General features: G+C 40.4%; 1 protein-coding gene across 1 annotated transcript in view; it reads left to right on the top strand.

The window, feature by feature from the left end:
* PKHD1 (PKHD1 ciliary IPT domain containing fibrocystin/polyductin) overlaps positions 1-17250 on the top strand; it is a 432444-nt gene that overhangs the window by 239187 nt on the left and 176007 nt on the right. Inside the window, exon 53 of the mRNA XM_068558204.1 lies at positions 1006-1134. Within this exon, the coding sequence (XP_068414305.1) occupies positions 1006-1134 (129 nt within the window). The remainder of the gene's footprint in view (positions 1-1005; positions 1135-17250) is intronic.

Below are 17250 nucleotides of genomic sequence, written 5' to 3'. Positions count from 1 at the left end.
CTTTTGAGACAATCTCTCTGCCCTTCTGACTCTGTACCAGGGATCATGTTCCAGAAAAGAATGTGTGGGTACATTTCACATTGGCGTGGTATGGTCCCCACTGGAAATTATTGGATTTCTGCTTCAGAGGCCAGTGGGATGGTTGAAAAGAAGATGCCACTTGATCATCAGTGGCAGAATCAATAAAAACCAGTTGTAACTTATGAACTATATGTAAATTATTGCAGTGAGAGGTGTTCAGATGATTGCCCTGCCTTTAATATGCATTAAGAGCTGTGAGAAAATCATACCCTTTGACTTAGTGATTCCATTGCTAAGATTCTATTTTAAGAAGAAATCATGATTATTGGCAGATTTGCACAGAGATATTTGACACTGCATTCTCTATAATTTGAAAAGAGAGTGGACGAAGCCTAAATGCCAAACATTAGGGATTAAATAAATTGTGGGCTTTTCATGTGATAGAATATTATGTAACCATTAAAATCATGTTTACAAGGAGTTTTAATGACATTACAAAATGCATGTGAAAAACTGCCAAGTAAAATAAGAACTGAGTGTAAAGTTGCATGTTATAGGATCTAAATTATGTAAAAATGCTGAGAAATTCTGGAAGGAAATACAAATAAAAGGTTAATGGCAGTTATCTGTAGGTGGTGAGATAGTAGACAATTATTATTTTTCTTTTTCTTTCTATATTTGCATTTTCCAAATGTTTTGTGATAAACATATGTTGTAGTATTTATAGTAAAGGCAAAACACAAAAGTTTAATAACAAAAGTAGAATATATTTTCCCTAGAAGTGGAGGTAATCTTCTAAGGATTGAATAATTACCTGCTTTATGCCTGATAAATGTTTTTATGGAACATTATAAAATATCTAAAGGCAGCTTCTTTGGGAAGTGAAAATGTCACCAGGATCCTAATATAAGGATAGAATTTGTAAGTTATCGTAGTGAGTCCGATTTTCATAGTTACCCTTGCTATCTTCCTTTTGTTTTCTAGCTTCTTCCTCTGCACCTGAGTCAGTTTTAAAATGGTCCCTCCCCGAAGCATGGGAAGGCATGGAGAAGGGCTGGGGAGGACACAGCGGTACCATTCCAGGCCCTGGGGATGACGTCCTGATTTTACCCAGTGAGTGGAACAATCTGTGGGGTAAATAATCACAGACAGACTGAACTGGGCCAGTCTAATTGGGGATTATCTGTCACTTAAATATATTGAACAACACAGTAAAGAATGTGGAAATAAATAGGCAATTATGTCTACCACTTTCTCTTTTGGGTTATTACAGGAGAGGAATTTCATAATCCAGTAAAAAACAGAAAAAATAGTCAGCATACCTTCATTAAAGGTGGGATAAATAGTCTCCATGCCAAAAGGAGTTAGGCTAATCCACTAACTGGATAATTTTTCTAATGTGTCAGAGAACAGATTTACAGAAAATTTTAGTATCCTTATGTTTGAAAGACACAGGGTATATGGAAAGAAGCAATTTTCAAATGCCTCCTATCTTTTGCCTTTGTGAATCTTTTAAATATAGGACTGAGAAGAATGACAAGGTCTTCTGTTGCCATGATTTTTCAAAGATGATGGAAAAGGAACAGATAAATCAAACAGAAAAATAAAATTCTATCAATCTATCAGCTACCTAATCTATCACCTATCTATCCATCCATCCATCTACCTAGAACTCTCTTTTTGTTTACATAAGAAGGGAAAGATGATTCCTCAGAGGTACAGAAATACACACCATACTTATAAAATTCTTCTTTCTTAGGAGAGAATTCTTGAAACTACTAGAAAATTTCCCTAGCCCGAGAAGAAAATGTTTTTCATACAACAGATATATTTCTTAAGACCTATTTCCATTTATGGTTTAATCTGAACTTCTTAAAGTAATACTGAATAAAAGAAGATCAGTACTGGAAAAAGAATATTTGGTCATCTGTGAAATAATAATAATGCTAATATCAACCATTTGTTGACAACTAACAATATTTGGGAATCATTCTCCATATATTAACTAGTTTAATCCTTACGATAGCTCTGCAATACAAGTAATATTATCATTCCCATTTTTACTGACAGAGAAACAGAGGTCCAAGGCAGTTAAGTTACTTGCCCAGGGTCACACAGTTTGCAATTCAGCACAACCAGGATTTTGAACCAGACGATCTGACTCCAAGTCCTTATTCTTAACCAATCAAGTACATTTCCTTTCTAAAAGGACTAAGGGTAGATGAAAAGAGTGGTGGTGTTGTTTGCTTTATTTACGATGGGAAATGAAGGCAGAAAGGTTAAAACGTACTGACCACCTTCTGGGCGTTGGTGGGGTGCACATGTAACTGCACAGAGAGGTGAGGACAGAGGGAGCGGGCTGACTGATACAAACTTAAACTGTTATTATCATCCCACCCCCCTATCATCCACCTCTCTCCATGGAGGATGGAACTCTTTGAATAAACAAGCTCATGAGTCATTCCTATACGGAAAGGAAAAATCTGTTCTGCCTCAGCCTTCTTTTTGATGAATGTAGCCAGTGGATTGGCCCTGGGCTATGGTTTTTCCCACTAAGCAAGCTGTTTCCCCCACCGCATGCAGGAAGCAAGAGAAGCTTTTGAAGGTTGCCAAGCTTTTAGTATCCTTGGGACCTTTATGCTGAGCGAGGAGCAATCTTAGCTATCTTGCTTGGCACTGCATTGACTGTATCCACTGTGTGTCCTGGTTGCTGGGGCCCCTGGCATTCTCCATCATCCTTCATTCCTTTGTTCATGGTCAGCTTGTAAGATGGACCCGAGTTCTCCATGAAGCTGCTCTTTAAGAGCACAGATCAGTGCTCTGGAAAAAGGCGGCGGGGGTGGGTGGGGTGGGCGGGCACAGATACTGGATGTCTGAAGTATCTCCCAATTGGTCCTTCAGTATTATTGTAAAGATCAGAGAAGTTAAGATTTTTAAAATCTGCAATTATTGTTCATTATTTAGTTTTCAGTTGGAAAAATAAGGGAATGAAAACAGATTTGTAATATATAATAAATGAAGTCCTTACTTCTTGCTGCCTCTCTCCTCGAAGAAGCCCTAATTCCAGAAAATTATCTTATAGTGGCCAGTGTTTTAATCTGTTCTGTTTAGTTTGGGGTCTTTTGTAGGCGCTGTACTAGCTTACTCTTCTGTTTTGATTTTTTTGGCAAACCCTGATATTTTGACCTCTGACGGACCTTGGGATTGAATTCACCTCTTCTTTCTACTTGTGGTTTTACCTTCTTGACCTTTCTGGCTGTTCTGGTTTCTTTCAATCCCTACCTCCTCTGAAACAAGTCAGTTTGTTCACCCAAGTCTGGCACAAAAGAGACACCGAGTATTGCTTGAATGATGCGCATGTTCTCCATGCTGCCATCCAAAATTTCATACCAGAACTGAATCTTTGGATTTCACGGGATCGACCCAGTACAACTATAAGATTTTACAGGTCTGTGGAAAGTAGTGCCTTCTCCTTTGAACAGAGTCCTAAGAATTAAGATGTTCCTGATGATGACGATGATGTTAACAGCAACTGTAATTTTAGTGCTGGGTGTCTGCCATGCACTGCGCTAAGTGTTCTACATGGGTCTTCTCGATCATTCCTCACAACTACTTTGATTTGGATCCTGCTGTTATCTTCCTTTTTATAGCTGAGGAATTTGGGACATAGAGAGGTTAAGTAACTTGCCCAAGTTTCTCCCAGCTAATAAGTAAAAAGGCTGGCCCAGGAAAGCAGACAGTTTGATTCCAGAGCCCTAATTCTTTACCATATATATATTTTTAAAAACTCACCATTCCTACTTGCTCTGATTCACTCAAATCAAACTCCATATTATACTGAATTTATACTTCTCTACTTCTGTTCCCATTGTTCCCTTCACTTGGAATTAAAAAAAAAAAAATTATTGAATACCTAGCATATGTCAGATACTCTACGTGAGGAATTCAATCTTGCTACATTCTCATTAGGTACATACATGTGGAGAAACTGGAGAAACTTCCCAAAGAGGTATCTGATGCCATGAGCCGTTGGTAGAAGTATCTGCTTTGCATCCGGTAGCAAATATAGTTTTAATTCAAGTTAACATTCCTTTCCAATTCAGTTTAACCAACAATAACTGAACACTCGCCACACCAGGAGCTCTGATCTGGGGCTCCAGAGGCAAGTCGGATACAGCCGTGATCTCAAACAGCAAGTAACTTAGCTGGGTTGATAAAACACATACTAATACTTAATAATACAACAAATAGCTATAATAAACACCAGAAGTGTTTAGAATCAAAGTGTCTCAGGCAAGATGAAGAGAGATGACTTCACGGAGGAAGGGGCATTTGAAGAGGACCTTGATAGATGGGATAAGAAACTGAAGGTCAGTTACGAGACACAAGGGTGTACTGGGGAGGGAGCGATGTTTTAGGAGATACAGGATGGGCTGTTGAGTAGGGCAAAGCTGTGTTCACGTTCGGATTCTGACATTTACCAACTGTGTGGCGTTAGACACGTTTTAAACGTTTCCGACCTTCATCTATAACATGAGGGTTAAAATTAATATATCATCATGTTGAGGGGATTAAGTGAGATAACATCAGCACACATGACCGCCGCGTGGAATGTTGGCAATAATGGAATTATAGATGAACGCTGTGATTTTTAATGTGTCAGGTGCTCTTTTCCTTCGTTTTTCCATCTGCCTGCCCCTCTTGGCCGCTGGTATTAGCAACACTTTGTATTTGCTTTCCAATGGCTTATTATTTAATTTTCACACCAACCTTGGGAGCTAAATAGGTAATAACTATTATTACAGTAAAAACCCATTTTTACATAATACGATTTTAATGGAACTGCTGATGTTACAAAATGAAAGTGACTGGTAAAGAAGATTTAAGTGATACTTTTGAACCTCTAATATAATTTTATGATGTTTTGTGTATTTTAATTCATTAATAAAGGAAACGTGTAGAACATTCCCATCATTATTCAAATAGAATAGCATAATTTTTCACTAAAATTCTTAGGGTAAATTGCCTATTTCCATTTTCTGGGAAATCAATTTTATGGAATGACCTCGGACCCATCCTATTCCATAAAAATAGGACTTCGCTGTACTAATAAAAGATATCACTATTTTAAGTATGGTACCATTTTCCTTTGAGGCATTCTGTCTTTATAGACATTGGATTTTGAAAGCTGTAAATTCTTCTTGGTGGTATTATATGGAGTGAGCTGAAGTCATCATGGAGAATTTACTTTTGTAGTTTAGTTTATGATAACTTTGCTTCACACAAACAAGTATATCTGATTGTCTTTGCCTCCTAAATACTGGAAGAATTGGTCTAAATGCATTCAAGACATCTTGCAGAGTGGGAACAAGTTCTATCTAATAAATCATGCAAATCGCAAACCCTCACAAATGATCCTGCTAACTTGTACTCCAGGTTTTGTCCTGAACTGACCTGAGAGGATTTGATGCTTCCAGTTCTTTCTCTGAAGGAGTTTCATCCATGACAGGATGACACCTTTTTCACACAGAGCAGCTTTAATGAAAGGAAAATGTGTTATAATTCCAAGTGGCAGGATTCTGTTTTGAAGGGTACAGATAAGCCTCCAGCATGGTTTTATTTTTGCGTGTATGTGTGGTAGAATTCACTGTGTTCCATTTTCCCGTATTACTTTGAACTGTCCTTATTTGAAGAGATGAATGGAGAAGTACTGGTTTTCTTTCATAATAGTTCTTCTGTTTGTTCTGATTTTCAGTACTCGGGTACTTTGAATGGCAGTGAGGCTCATCAAAGTCCGGGGATGTTCAAAGTCAACAATGTTTAACGTATTTCCTTGTTAAATCGCAAGGCGTTGAGGTTGGAGATATGAGTTAAGATGACCATAAATCAGGAAATAATTTTTCTGGGGGAGGAATTTCTACAAAATGTTGTGAGTAGAGCATTACTAGCTTAATGTACTTTTTTCTTACCTGAGATTATAACTGATATAGGATAAGATACAGGTAACACAGAGATTTGGGTCTGCCACATCAATTAGAAACCAAATACCATAAATATCAGTGTTGTCTCTTGAATAGTTTCAAAATTCTCATCTTGTCCCATTTGGATGGGACAGAAAGTCACACAAGCCATCACCCCCATTTATTCTGGATTACTAGCAAGTGGGAAGGGGAAGTTCATTTAAACTTGAGTTACTGGGGTCCTTTGTAGGATGCATGGCATTAGTATGGTGCCTGCGGGAGTGTGTGTATTCTGGAAATCTATCACTATTTAACAAACCACCTAGAAACTTCATAGCTTAAAACGTATATTTTATTTTGTTCACAATTTTGTGAGGAAGGGCTAGGCTGGGGTATTCTTGCTGGGGTCTTTCATGCATTGCCGTCGATGGTGGCTGGGCTCATCTAAAGGCCCAGCGTGGTTGGGTGGTCCAAGAGAGTTCACTCATGCAGCTGGTGGTTGACCCTGGTTATTGGCTGGGAGTTCAGTCAGGCCAGTCAGCTGAGAGGCCTAGGTTCCTCTCCACATGGGTTTCTCTGTGGGGCTTCTTGGGCTTTCTAACAGTGTGGCAGCTGGATTCCAAGAAGGAACATCCTGGAAAAGAGGAGTTCCCCAAGAGTGAGCAGTCCAAGAGACCTGAGTGCAAGCTGCATGCCTTCCGAGCCAGCCTTAGCAGACTCAGAATATCATGACCGTCACATTCTCTTGGTCAAGCAGGGCACTAAAGCCAACCCAGATACAAAGGAGGAGAATTAGGCTCTACTTTCATTGGGAAGAAGAGCAAAGAACTTGCAGCTGTCTTTAATCTACCACTGTGTATGCATTTATGTGTGTAGTGTGTGTGCATGTATGTAATTAAGAGCAGATGTACCTGACTTAATTCAAAAAGTTTGAGAGTTTTAGGGTCTGGTCAATTTGTGCTGTCTTCCCTCTCTGGGCAGACATTATTTAGATTCTGTTGGCTTACGTGAGTCAGAAATTGAAGCACACCAGGAGACAGACTGGTCAAAGGATTTAAGTTTCTTTATTCTGTACTACCTACTATGCCAGGTGTTATGGTATTGCCTCTTCACTGCCTGAAAGTGGGATTCTTCAACCCTTGAACATAATTGGGGCCATGATCTGGGATTTCTCACCCTGAGATGGGCAACGGATGACAGTGTTTGGGCCGCAGCCTCTGTCCAAATCTCTATGTGGGTGACCAGAAGCCTCTTCTTGGGAGAGAGAGGAGTGCTTTGGGGTGAGGGGAGAAGTGGAGCACGAATACGTTGAGCATTTTGTTTCCTTCAGGGCAGAAATGAAAAGTCTGCAAGGATAACAGTCAACAATTCTTTTACCTTATTTAGAGCATGAATGGGAAAGCTATTCTTTAAGATTATATAAGGGAAGAACAAACAAATATGATTTCAAGAGGTACTCGACACAGAAATTTTAATCAGCATTATTAGCAAATAAAAATAAACAAATAAAAAGAAAGTCTGAAAACAGAGATCAAAGGACCTTTAGATACTGTATAAATCTCCTTCTTTTAGGCACTTTCTTAGAGGTGAGCACAGACCTCCGGGAACCTTGCTTCATGGTAAAGGGTGTTGAGGCCATGTCCTTCCCACGGGAAGGAAACATCAGGATCCCAAGCTCCCTGGAGCAAGTATTTCCACAGGCCTCCCCAAACAGTTCTGAAATGTTTAACGTAAACTGACTTTTTATATATCCAATATTTAAGAATGTACCATAGAAGCTTACTATTTAAGGCAATCTAAGTGCAAAATCCTTTGCAATATGGACTCCTTTGATGAAATGAATGATTGTCGAACAATTTATTTGTTTTATTTGTGGTGTTTTTCCATGAATTTAATTGTATTAAGTAAACATTAATATATATGTAAAATATGGATACATAGAATTGTTGAGCTGGTAGGGAACTTAGTGACTCTCAACTCAAATGAGCTAAGATAATGCAAGTGTTTTCTAAATTGTAGAATCCTATGAAACACATTATTATCATTGCCCAAACATATATGACATTTTGTATCAAGGATAAGAGTGGGATCTCAGTCTCCTTGTTTTCAACCCAAGTGTTGCAAATTGCCTTCTAAAATTTATAAGAAGAAATACTGTTGCTTTATTTGTTATATTTTAGATGATTTGTGTCCTTAAAATAGGTTTACATTTCAGAGACACACTTGGAAGCTAGGGAGTTCCTTTTAGTTGCAATGACTGTGATTCAAACGGGTTTTTACAAATGAATAGCAGTAATGCTATAACTACCAAGAAAGACCTGTGATAGGGTGTCCTTGCCAGGGGTAGACAACCAGGAGTTGAATTTTTTTTTTAAAGTAGTTTTACAACTGTATATGTTTTCCCCACAAGAATTAAATTTCAGTTAAAATCACAGCAGAGATTTTTATTTCCTGCAAGTGACAAAAGGAACACAATAAAAAAATATTAAAATAAGTTGATATCCTTTCTCTAATCTCAGTTTGTCAATCTCTGCTTGACTCAGCCACGGCACTTGTTTCTGGGCTAATTAGAACTTACTTAGAATCTTCTCTTGGGACCCAAGACATGTAGACCCTGACACTCTTTATGGCTTGCTAACTTGCTGGAACTAATCGGAGTTTTAGTCTAACTGAGCGGATTTTCAAACCCTTTTCTGTCCTTACTCACCTGAGAAACACACTCATTGTCATAGTCCATTAGTACTAGGATCATAGCAGTTTTCTAGGAGGGCACGTACTTCCCCAGGGTTTGCAGATCATAATTTGGGTGGGGAGATATTGGAGCGTGAAGTGTGTAGGAGACCTAGGATTTATTTTTGGCACTTACCGCACCTAGAGAATCACTACTTTTATAACTTTACAAACTCCTAACTCCAGTCTCCCAGAAGTGTGACCCTTCTGGGAACTTTGGGTTCTAGCCTGAGAGGAACCTAACAGGTATACCTGTAAAACACCTGTGGTGCGTTTCTTCCATTGACTTAGGTGTGATTCCTTTGCTACTATAACAACTTCTTTCTCCATGTGCAGTTTAAAACTAATTTTTACAGGAATTATGCGTTATTTTCCTTAGGACTTTTAAGAGTACTTTGACCATCACAGTACAAACTATAAGATTCCTAGTAGCAATAAATGCATTGGTGGTTGCTATGGAAAAATACAAGTATGTGTCATAAACTTGATAAGAAAGGAGAATTGGCAGGACCTGGCATTTTATTAATTGTGAAGGGTAAAGGAGAATGAGGCTGAAAAGATGACTCAGGAGTTTGGGAAGGAAGCCAGTTGGGAATCTGGATTTAGATTTGGTAATCCTCGAAGAGTTGACTAAGGAAGCCTTGGAGATTGAACTAGGGTTAGAGCCAGCATGGGAGCCAACAGAGACATGCAAGGAGGGGGTAGGAGACAACATCTTGGAGGAAATTCTAATTTAAATTGCAGGAAGAGAACCCAGAGAAGGAGCAATCGTGAAACCAGGAGGAGAAGTCAGACAACAGAAGGCAAGAAAAGAGTGATACCGAGATGGTGGAGGTGGATCATAGTAAACGTTCCATGGAGGACCAGGAGGATGGTAGTTTAGAAACTGCCTGAGAAAAAACTGTATACTCTCTGCAGTCTCCTACAAATCAAATGCAAAATCTAATGCTTTTCTTGGCTTATTGTTTAACACATCTGTATCGGATCTTTATAAAAACCCTGGTAGAGATCAATGCCTTCAAGGATCCCCATATTATTTTAAGGTTATATTCCATTTATAGTTATTATAAAATATTTGGCTATGTTCCCTGTGTTATAAAATATATCCTTGTAACTTTTTTTGTACATAGTAGTTTGAATCTTTTACTCCCCTATCCCTACATTACCCTTCCCCTCTTCCCTCTCCCCACTGGTAACCATTAGTTTGTTCTCTATATCTATGAGTCTGCTTCTTTTTTTTTTAAATTATATTCACTAGTTTGTTGTATTTTTTAGATTCCACATATAAGTGATATCATATAGTATTTATCTTCCTTTGACTTATTTCACTTAGCATAATGTCTTCTAAGTTCATCCATGTTGCCGCAAATGGCAAAATTTCATTCTTTTTTATGGCTGAATAGTATTCCATTGTGTGTGTGTGTGTGTGTGTGTGTGTGTGTGTGTGTGTATACCACATCCTCTTTATCCATTAATCTGTTGATGGACACTTAGGTTGCTCCATATCTTGGTAATTATAAATAATGCTGCTATGAACATTGGGGTGCATGTATCTTTTCAAATTAGTGTTTTTGTTTTTTGTTTTTGGATATATACCCAGGAGTGGAATTGCTGGGTCATATGGTAGTTCTATTTTTAGTTTTTTTTAGAAACCTCCATACTATTTTTCACAGCGGCTGCACCAATTTACTTTCCCACCAACAGTGTATGAGGGTTCCCTTTTCTCCACAAGGGAGAAAATTAAAAGAAAGAAAATTTGTTAAAATTTAAAGCAGTTACTCCCTGGTGAGATAGCATCACTTCTAGGGTGGCAGCCCGGTTGTCCCTAGCCACTCTCTTTCTAGAATACTGCCAAATGTTCTAAATAAATAGGTCATATAATAGGCTTAGTCCAACAGAACTGGTCAATTTGTATAGCTCAGTCAGTTTGGGAGAATAGAGTAGACTTAGGCTATCTTCTCTAAGATATCATTGTCATTTCCTAAAGGGGTACAATATTACAAAAATATAAATCAACACAATAAATATATTTTTTATAAAAATGTAGAAGATTTTATATAATTGTTACAATGAGTTCAATTCTGGAGGTCAGAAGGTCATATTGAAGGTCATATTTTAAACAGCCAGTAGTAGTCCATCAGAGTACATTGGTGAAGTCCTTTCAAATTCAGAATACTGAAAGCAGCATCCAGAGATTTTGATATTTATTTTGGGATGTTGACCTTAGGAGCTAATCTCTTTAAAGTCGTTAGTAAATAGAGTGACCAACTACTCTGATGTATACAGAACTGAGGAGTTTCCTGGGACACATGACTTTCAGTGATAAAACCTGGAAAGTTCAAGGCAAAGCAGCACGAGTTGGTCACCCTACTAAGAAATCACCTTTCAAGCTCTTACCAACCTCATAGTCTGTGATCTGCCCTGCGACAAATTTGCTGAGAATTAATGAAACTTTTCCTTGACGTTAATGCAGAAACCTATATTTTACCTCGTTTTATTCCCCTAAGAAATTTGTCTCATGGAATTAATATTCTTTGAGGAGACACAGGCATTTCTTACAAGAGAAGGGGACCTGAGTGACTGCATATGTATTTTACCCTCCTGGTTGGGGCCGGGGAAGTTTGAGCCAAGTAAGGAACAGCTGCCCATGGGGCCCTTAATCTAGAGCAGGGCTTTTTTCACTTGCTCTAATTGAATTACTTCTTTTTCTCTTTACTTTATGGTCTGTTTTCCATGCAGATATTCTCGGAATGTTGAATTAAATAATTCATGATTTCCCAATTATTGGTTTAGGTACAGTTGACATTTCTTGAATTGATTATACTTCTTGAGGGAGCTTTTGGAGTCTCTTCATATGTAGAGCTTTAAAGATAAGAAGTTTGCCCATGAGAGGTACAGCCGGGCCAACAGGGGCGGGACTAACACAGTGGTTCACTGTTGATCCTTGGGGGTCACCACCCTTTCACACAACCCAGGGGTTCTGAACTTCTCGTGTGCCCTAGGTCCCTTTGGCAGTCTGGTGAAGCCTAGATCCGTTCTCAGAATAATATTTTTAATGCATAAAATAAAATAGGATCATAAAAGAAACCAGTTGTATTGATCCAGCTATCAAAATACTAAAAACCAAATTTGTGATATAATAATATATATGCTTCTTAATTAGCACATTAAATAACGGTATCTAGTTCTGGTTCTAATTACTATCATAATGTCCATGTTGTTGTTGTTGTAGATATTCTGTGAAAAGTGCTGCCATAAATTCCTTCTCTCCCTGTAACTGTGTGCTATTGCTCCCCTGGAGAGGTGGGGGCTCACTCCCTTTCCTTTGAATGTGAGTCTGCCTTCCTGACTTGCTTGACCAATAGAATATAGTAGAAGTGATGTTCTGGGACTTTCAGGCCTAGGTCACAAGAACACTTGCATAAGAAGACCATTTTGCCTGGATGTCTTTCTTGCTTTTGGGATGCTCCCTTTTGGGATGCAGCCCTCAGGCTATGGGAACCCCAAATCCTATGGAGGCCCTGTGTTTCTCACACTGGTTGGCAGCCCAGATGAGCTCTAGCTAGTAGCCAACATCAGTTTCCAGCCATGTAAGTGATCTCTCTTGGACATCCAGACCAGAGATGAGCCCAGTAATGGGGTCTGGCTGGTAACTCTGTTTTTTCCTCCTTATTTGAAAACACATTAAAAATCTCTTATTTTACCCTTATGTCAATATTTTTCAGAATTTCTTATGTGTATTCAGGAATGCTCCCTTAGAAGGTGGATTCCTACATTCAGTTCATTAGGATCCACATGGGCCCTGAGGAGTCCTTGGCCTTCACACTATCCAAGGGAGTGAAAGTGGTTAAAACTCCTCCTCACAGTGAGCATTATAAACTAATAAAATTAAAAATTGCTGTAGAGGGACTTCCCTGGTGGTACAGTGGTTAAGAATCCGCCTGCCAATGCAGGGGACACGGGTTCGAGCCCTGGTCTGGGAAGATCCCACATGCCGCGGAGCAACTAAGCCCGTGAGCCACAACTACTGAGCCTGTGCTCTAGAGCCCGTGAGCCACAACTACTGAAAGCCTGAGTACCACAACTACTGAAGCCCTCATGCCTAGGGCCCATGCTCTCAACAAGAGAAGCCACTGCAATGAGAAGTCCGCGCACCGTAATGAAGAGTAGCCCCCCCTCACCACAACTAGAGAAAACCCATGCGCAGCAACGAAGGTCCAACGCAGCCAAAAATAAATTAAAAAAAAAAAAAAAAGAGAATTGCTGTAGAAAACATACAGAGAGTTATGAAAGCATATACCTGAGGACCTGGACTGGAATGACATGAATCTAATTAGGTAAACCATACTGTAAGGCTAAAACAGTCATGTAGATGTTACCTATTACTAACGGTAAGTTTACCCAGAATTTCTCAAATTGTTTCCTATGAAATTAACTCTTTATAAGCATCCCATGTAAGAAAGATAACGACGTCAAATGAGTTTGGGAAATTTGGGACTAAACAGAAAAATAATTTCCTTGCTTCCGGTCTTTTCAAAGCCCTTTATATGATAATATGGAATGTGTAATTTCCAGGGGGGATATAGTATGTGCTGTTTCTCCAGGATGTTTAACCATGTAACCCTTTTATTCACAGAGCAGCTCATGACGCCAAGATTTTAGGGAAACACTCCAAGTACAAAGTACTCTCACACTTAACGTTTGCTACCACTCCATGAGGTTAGGCATCAGTTGTATTAGGTAAGATTAGGTCTTCTGTGAGTAACAAAGACCTGAAAAAGAGAAGTTTCTATCTCTCTTATGTCTGTTCTGTGGTGTCAGGGACTTGGACTCTATTTGCTCCATTATGTGCTGTTTCCATTCCCAAAGTTACTCTGTGGTCCAAGATGTCAGCTGGAGCTCCAGCCATTGCAACCACATTCTAGGCAGCAGGAAGTAGGAAGGATTCCACCTCTAAGTCACACTTGACACCTCTTCTTACATCTTATTGGCCAAAACTTGGCCGAATGGCCATAACTAATGGGAAAGGAGACTGGGAAATGTAATCTTTTGGCTAGGTGACAATGTATTCAGCTAAAACTTGGAGTTCTTGTGACTAAGGGAAAAGAAAAAAGATACTGGGAGATAACTAGTGGTCTCTGCCACAATTATCTCTGGTTTTATAACTGAGGAAAATGGGACCCAAAAGGGGTGTCCAAGAAAGAGTTCAGAGATCATGGAGACAGCACAGATTCAAATCTAGGCCTCCAGATTCCTTGAGTGTGTCTAGTTCATTACACTATCCCTATTTAATCATGTGGGAGGGATCAGAATAGAGCCCTTCAAAGGCTATGATCTAAAGCGTCATGGTGATATAAACAGATACACCACCGTAAAGCACATTTTAAGATAAAGTTAGGAATATCTGTTTCTTAGAGGTATATCCCCATATTTGGAAATTAATAGCATTTGATAAACAAAAACCTATAGGTGGGATGTGACTGCCTTTTGCTACGGATGTGTTGTTAAGACCAGGATCCTGTTTGTCAGGCTGCTGTGTACTCCTAGGGCCTGCTCTGTGTCTAACGGCTTGTCCTCACTTTCTTGGATTTGTCACATCAGTGATGCTTTGTGAGCCCTGGATCCTGTCTGAAGCCATCCGTTTGCCTCTCTTTATTTACATGATAACATTGCCTGATGGCAAGTTAGTGTCTGGATAAAAAAACATTGCTCTTACCTGGATTGAGCTGGGTTTTTGTCTGGTTTAAGGACAGGCGGATAGCCCCTCTGACTGCATTTCTCGGGCGGCAGTAGTGTGTGGAGGGTTTGCACAGAGGTGGTGAGCTTGCTGCACTGTGCCAGGATCGGCTGGGCTGTGCTCACAGGTGCAAAAGGCGGGCGTCACCCTGCTGTCTTCCAGCACATGATGAGTACCAACAGGAACTTCGCATCTTTGTGTTCCTATGGTCCGTGATAGCTCTGGAACAGAGGAGATGCTCTCTGTGTTTTTGTTAAATGAATGAATGAACAGTGAACTGGATGGAATGCTGATGAATCCCAGCCCCTCTCTTCCATTCATATTGATGGCATCCTTGCTGGACTTGCAGTGGGTCAGCAGGAATGATTGCTGTTGGCATAGTGAGGCTGGATGCCTTGGGGTGGTTGCTCTAATACCATATTAGTGTTTACTAACTATAGTAAGAGTCCTCTTTATTTGGACTGTGTTGTGTATGGTACATATCATTCTACGTGTATATCACTTTAGATGTTTTAAAAATTAAGTGACAAAATATAAAACTAGAAATTTGACTTCAGAACCTATTTTATTTTGAGAATAGGTTAACCTTTTTGGAAACCTGAAAAACCTAATTGTCAAAAGCACCAAGTTTCAATTTTCCGAAGGCCTTGGTCTTGGGTATAGAATATTGTAGAATATTCCAGGGCCTCCCCAAGGCCTTTAGGGTAAATCTCCACGTCATTGATTTGGACCAAAGAGTCGTTTGTGATCTGGCCTCGTTGCCCAGCTCTTCCCTGTGTGCCCTGCCGACCAATCGCACGCGTCTACTTACTGTTTTCGGACCGAGGCAGCTCTTTCTCCTCTCCGCTCATTTATACTTGCCATTCTCTCTGCCTGGGACTTGCCCCACCCCTCCTTCCCAATTCTCCCCACCCCCTTTCCCACCCTAATACTCTGCCAGTTGCTACTTTCTGTCTTTGAACACTCAACTTAGTGTCACCTCTTCCAGAAGGTGTCCCCGAATCCCATTTGATGTAGTTCTCTTTCTTCTGTGTTCCTACAACACCTTGGGCCTATTTCCATCCAATTTCCTTATTCTGTAATTATTATTTACGTTTATGTTGCCTTGAGGACAGTGGCCATATCTTATTCAATTTATCCCAGTGGAAAGCACAAGATTTGGCGTGGAGCCGAGACTCCATAAATGCTAGAGTGAGTAAAGGAGGGTGAGAGGCAGGTACTGCCTAGTCGGTTCCTGCGAAAGTGTTTCTAGGGGTTTTGGAAGCTGAAGGGACAGCTGTCACTGTCACTCCGAGAATCTTTGCACACTAGGGATGGGTGGAGGGTGGTGAGACCCTAAGAACCTTAGCAACTGACTAGCAGGTGCTGACCTTGCTGGGGAGCCCTGGTGGTCCGCCGCAGAACCCGGCCTGGGAATCGTTCAATGCCAGCATTTATTCAGGTTCCTTGGGCCAGAAACTTACCCTCTGTGAGTTGTGCTTCCCACAGCTAAGAGGATGCTCTGTGCAAGAGAGCGCAGCTCATTCCTTTTGCTAACGGAGTTCTCCGAACTCTCGTGTTCCCACTGGGTTTCCCTTCTCCCCTGCTGAGCTGGTGGCCTTCGTTCAAGCTCCTCCTCCGCACAGCTTGCTCCTCCCTCCTCCCCGCACCTTGCACCTGAGCCTGATGGTCCTCCCGTGGGTCAGCACCTGAGGATCTGCTGGGCCTGGCGTGGCTTGCTGAGCAGGAGCTCGGAGCTCTCTGGGGACTTAACTGCCTCCCCAGCCCGCAGGCCCGCCCTGGCTTAGCACCTGGGCGGTTGACACACCTCCTGTGGTGTTAGCTAGGAGCAGCTTGAGGATCTTCTGCTTGCTGGGAAGTTGTTTCAGAGGTTACCTTTTCTCATTTGCATAGCGTGGACGCACCTGGTTTTGTTTGTTTTCTTTTTTTGGTGAAACTATAAAAGGAAGAGGGTAAATGAGAAAACATCAGCGCCTGCTTAGAGCTATGACACTGGCTACTGCAAAGGGACCCAAGTGCTGCTCTTTGATAACTAGTTCAGGCCTGAATCGTAGTACTAGTGGGGAAATCATTGTAACTGAGGGAATCTTCGGAGTGGTGCAGTATGTCTTTTTGGCTCCGGGTGTGTGTACCTGGTGTGTATTTAATGATATCTTATGAGTCTGAATGAATTAAAAAGGCTTCTCATACTTCTTAAATTATCTCATTCATCAGAGAAGGCTTCTGGCAGAGCAGCCCAGTAGTTCAAGTGGAAAGGGAAGGAAACAGTTAAAGGGTTTTAAACTGCTAAAGAGGGCTTTTCTGTTTTTCTGGGAAGGCAGCAGTTTGCATGGAAATCACAGCTTTTATACATTAAGTATGGTTATGAGTCTCTTCTCTTAAGCTGTGTGAGAAATGTGGACTTTTTTCCCCGAGGGAAAAGGAGAACTAGGACCAAAGGGGCATGTAGCTTCATGCCAAGGTCTTTCAGGTAACAAAGAAAAGGGAGAGACTGGTTGGTACTTAGAAAATAGAGGATTTTGTTGATAAATAGTTTTTGCCATAGCATGCTTAATTCAGGCCCCACTCAGAGAGGAAAACTTTAGCCACAATTTTTGGAAACTCTACGATTTTACTCTTTTCTTCTCCCATCCAAATTCCACCATATTTCATCACAGGCAAACCCAAATCACACTGCATAATAAGGACCATTCCAGCACTTCAGTGCCAAGTGCTGGCCTTGCTACAAGGTCCCACATTACTTGAATGATGGTAGTCAGAGAGGCTGGGTTAAAAATCAGAAGACCATAAAATATTATCAGC

This window comes from Eschrichtius robustus, chromosome 12, assembly GCF_028021215.1.
Source record: "Eschrichtius robustus isolate mEscRob2 chromosome 12, mEscRob2.pri, whole genome shotgun sequence".
NCBI classification, from domain to species: domain Eukaryota; kingdom Metazoa; phylum Chordata; class Mammalia; order Artiodactyla; family Eschrichtiidae; genus Eschrichtius; species Eschrichtius robustus.
Note: the sequence above shows the minus strand (reverse complement) of the source record. Positions and strands in the feature narration are given on the sequence as shown.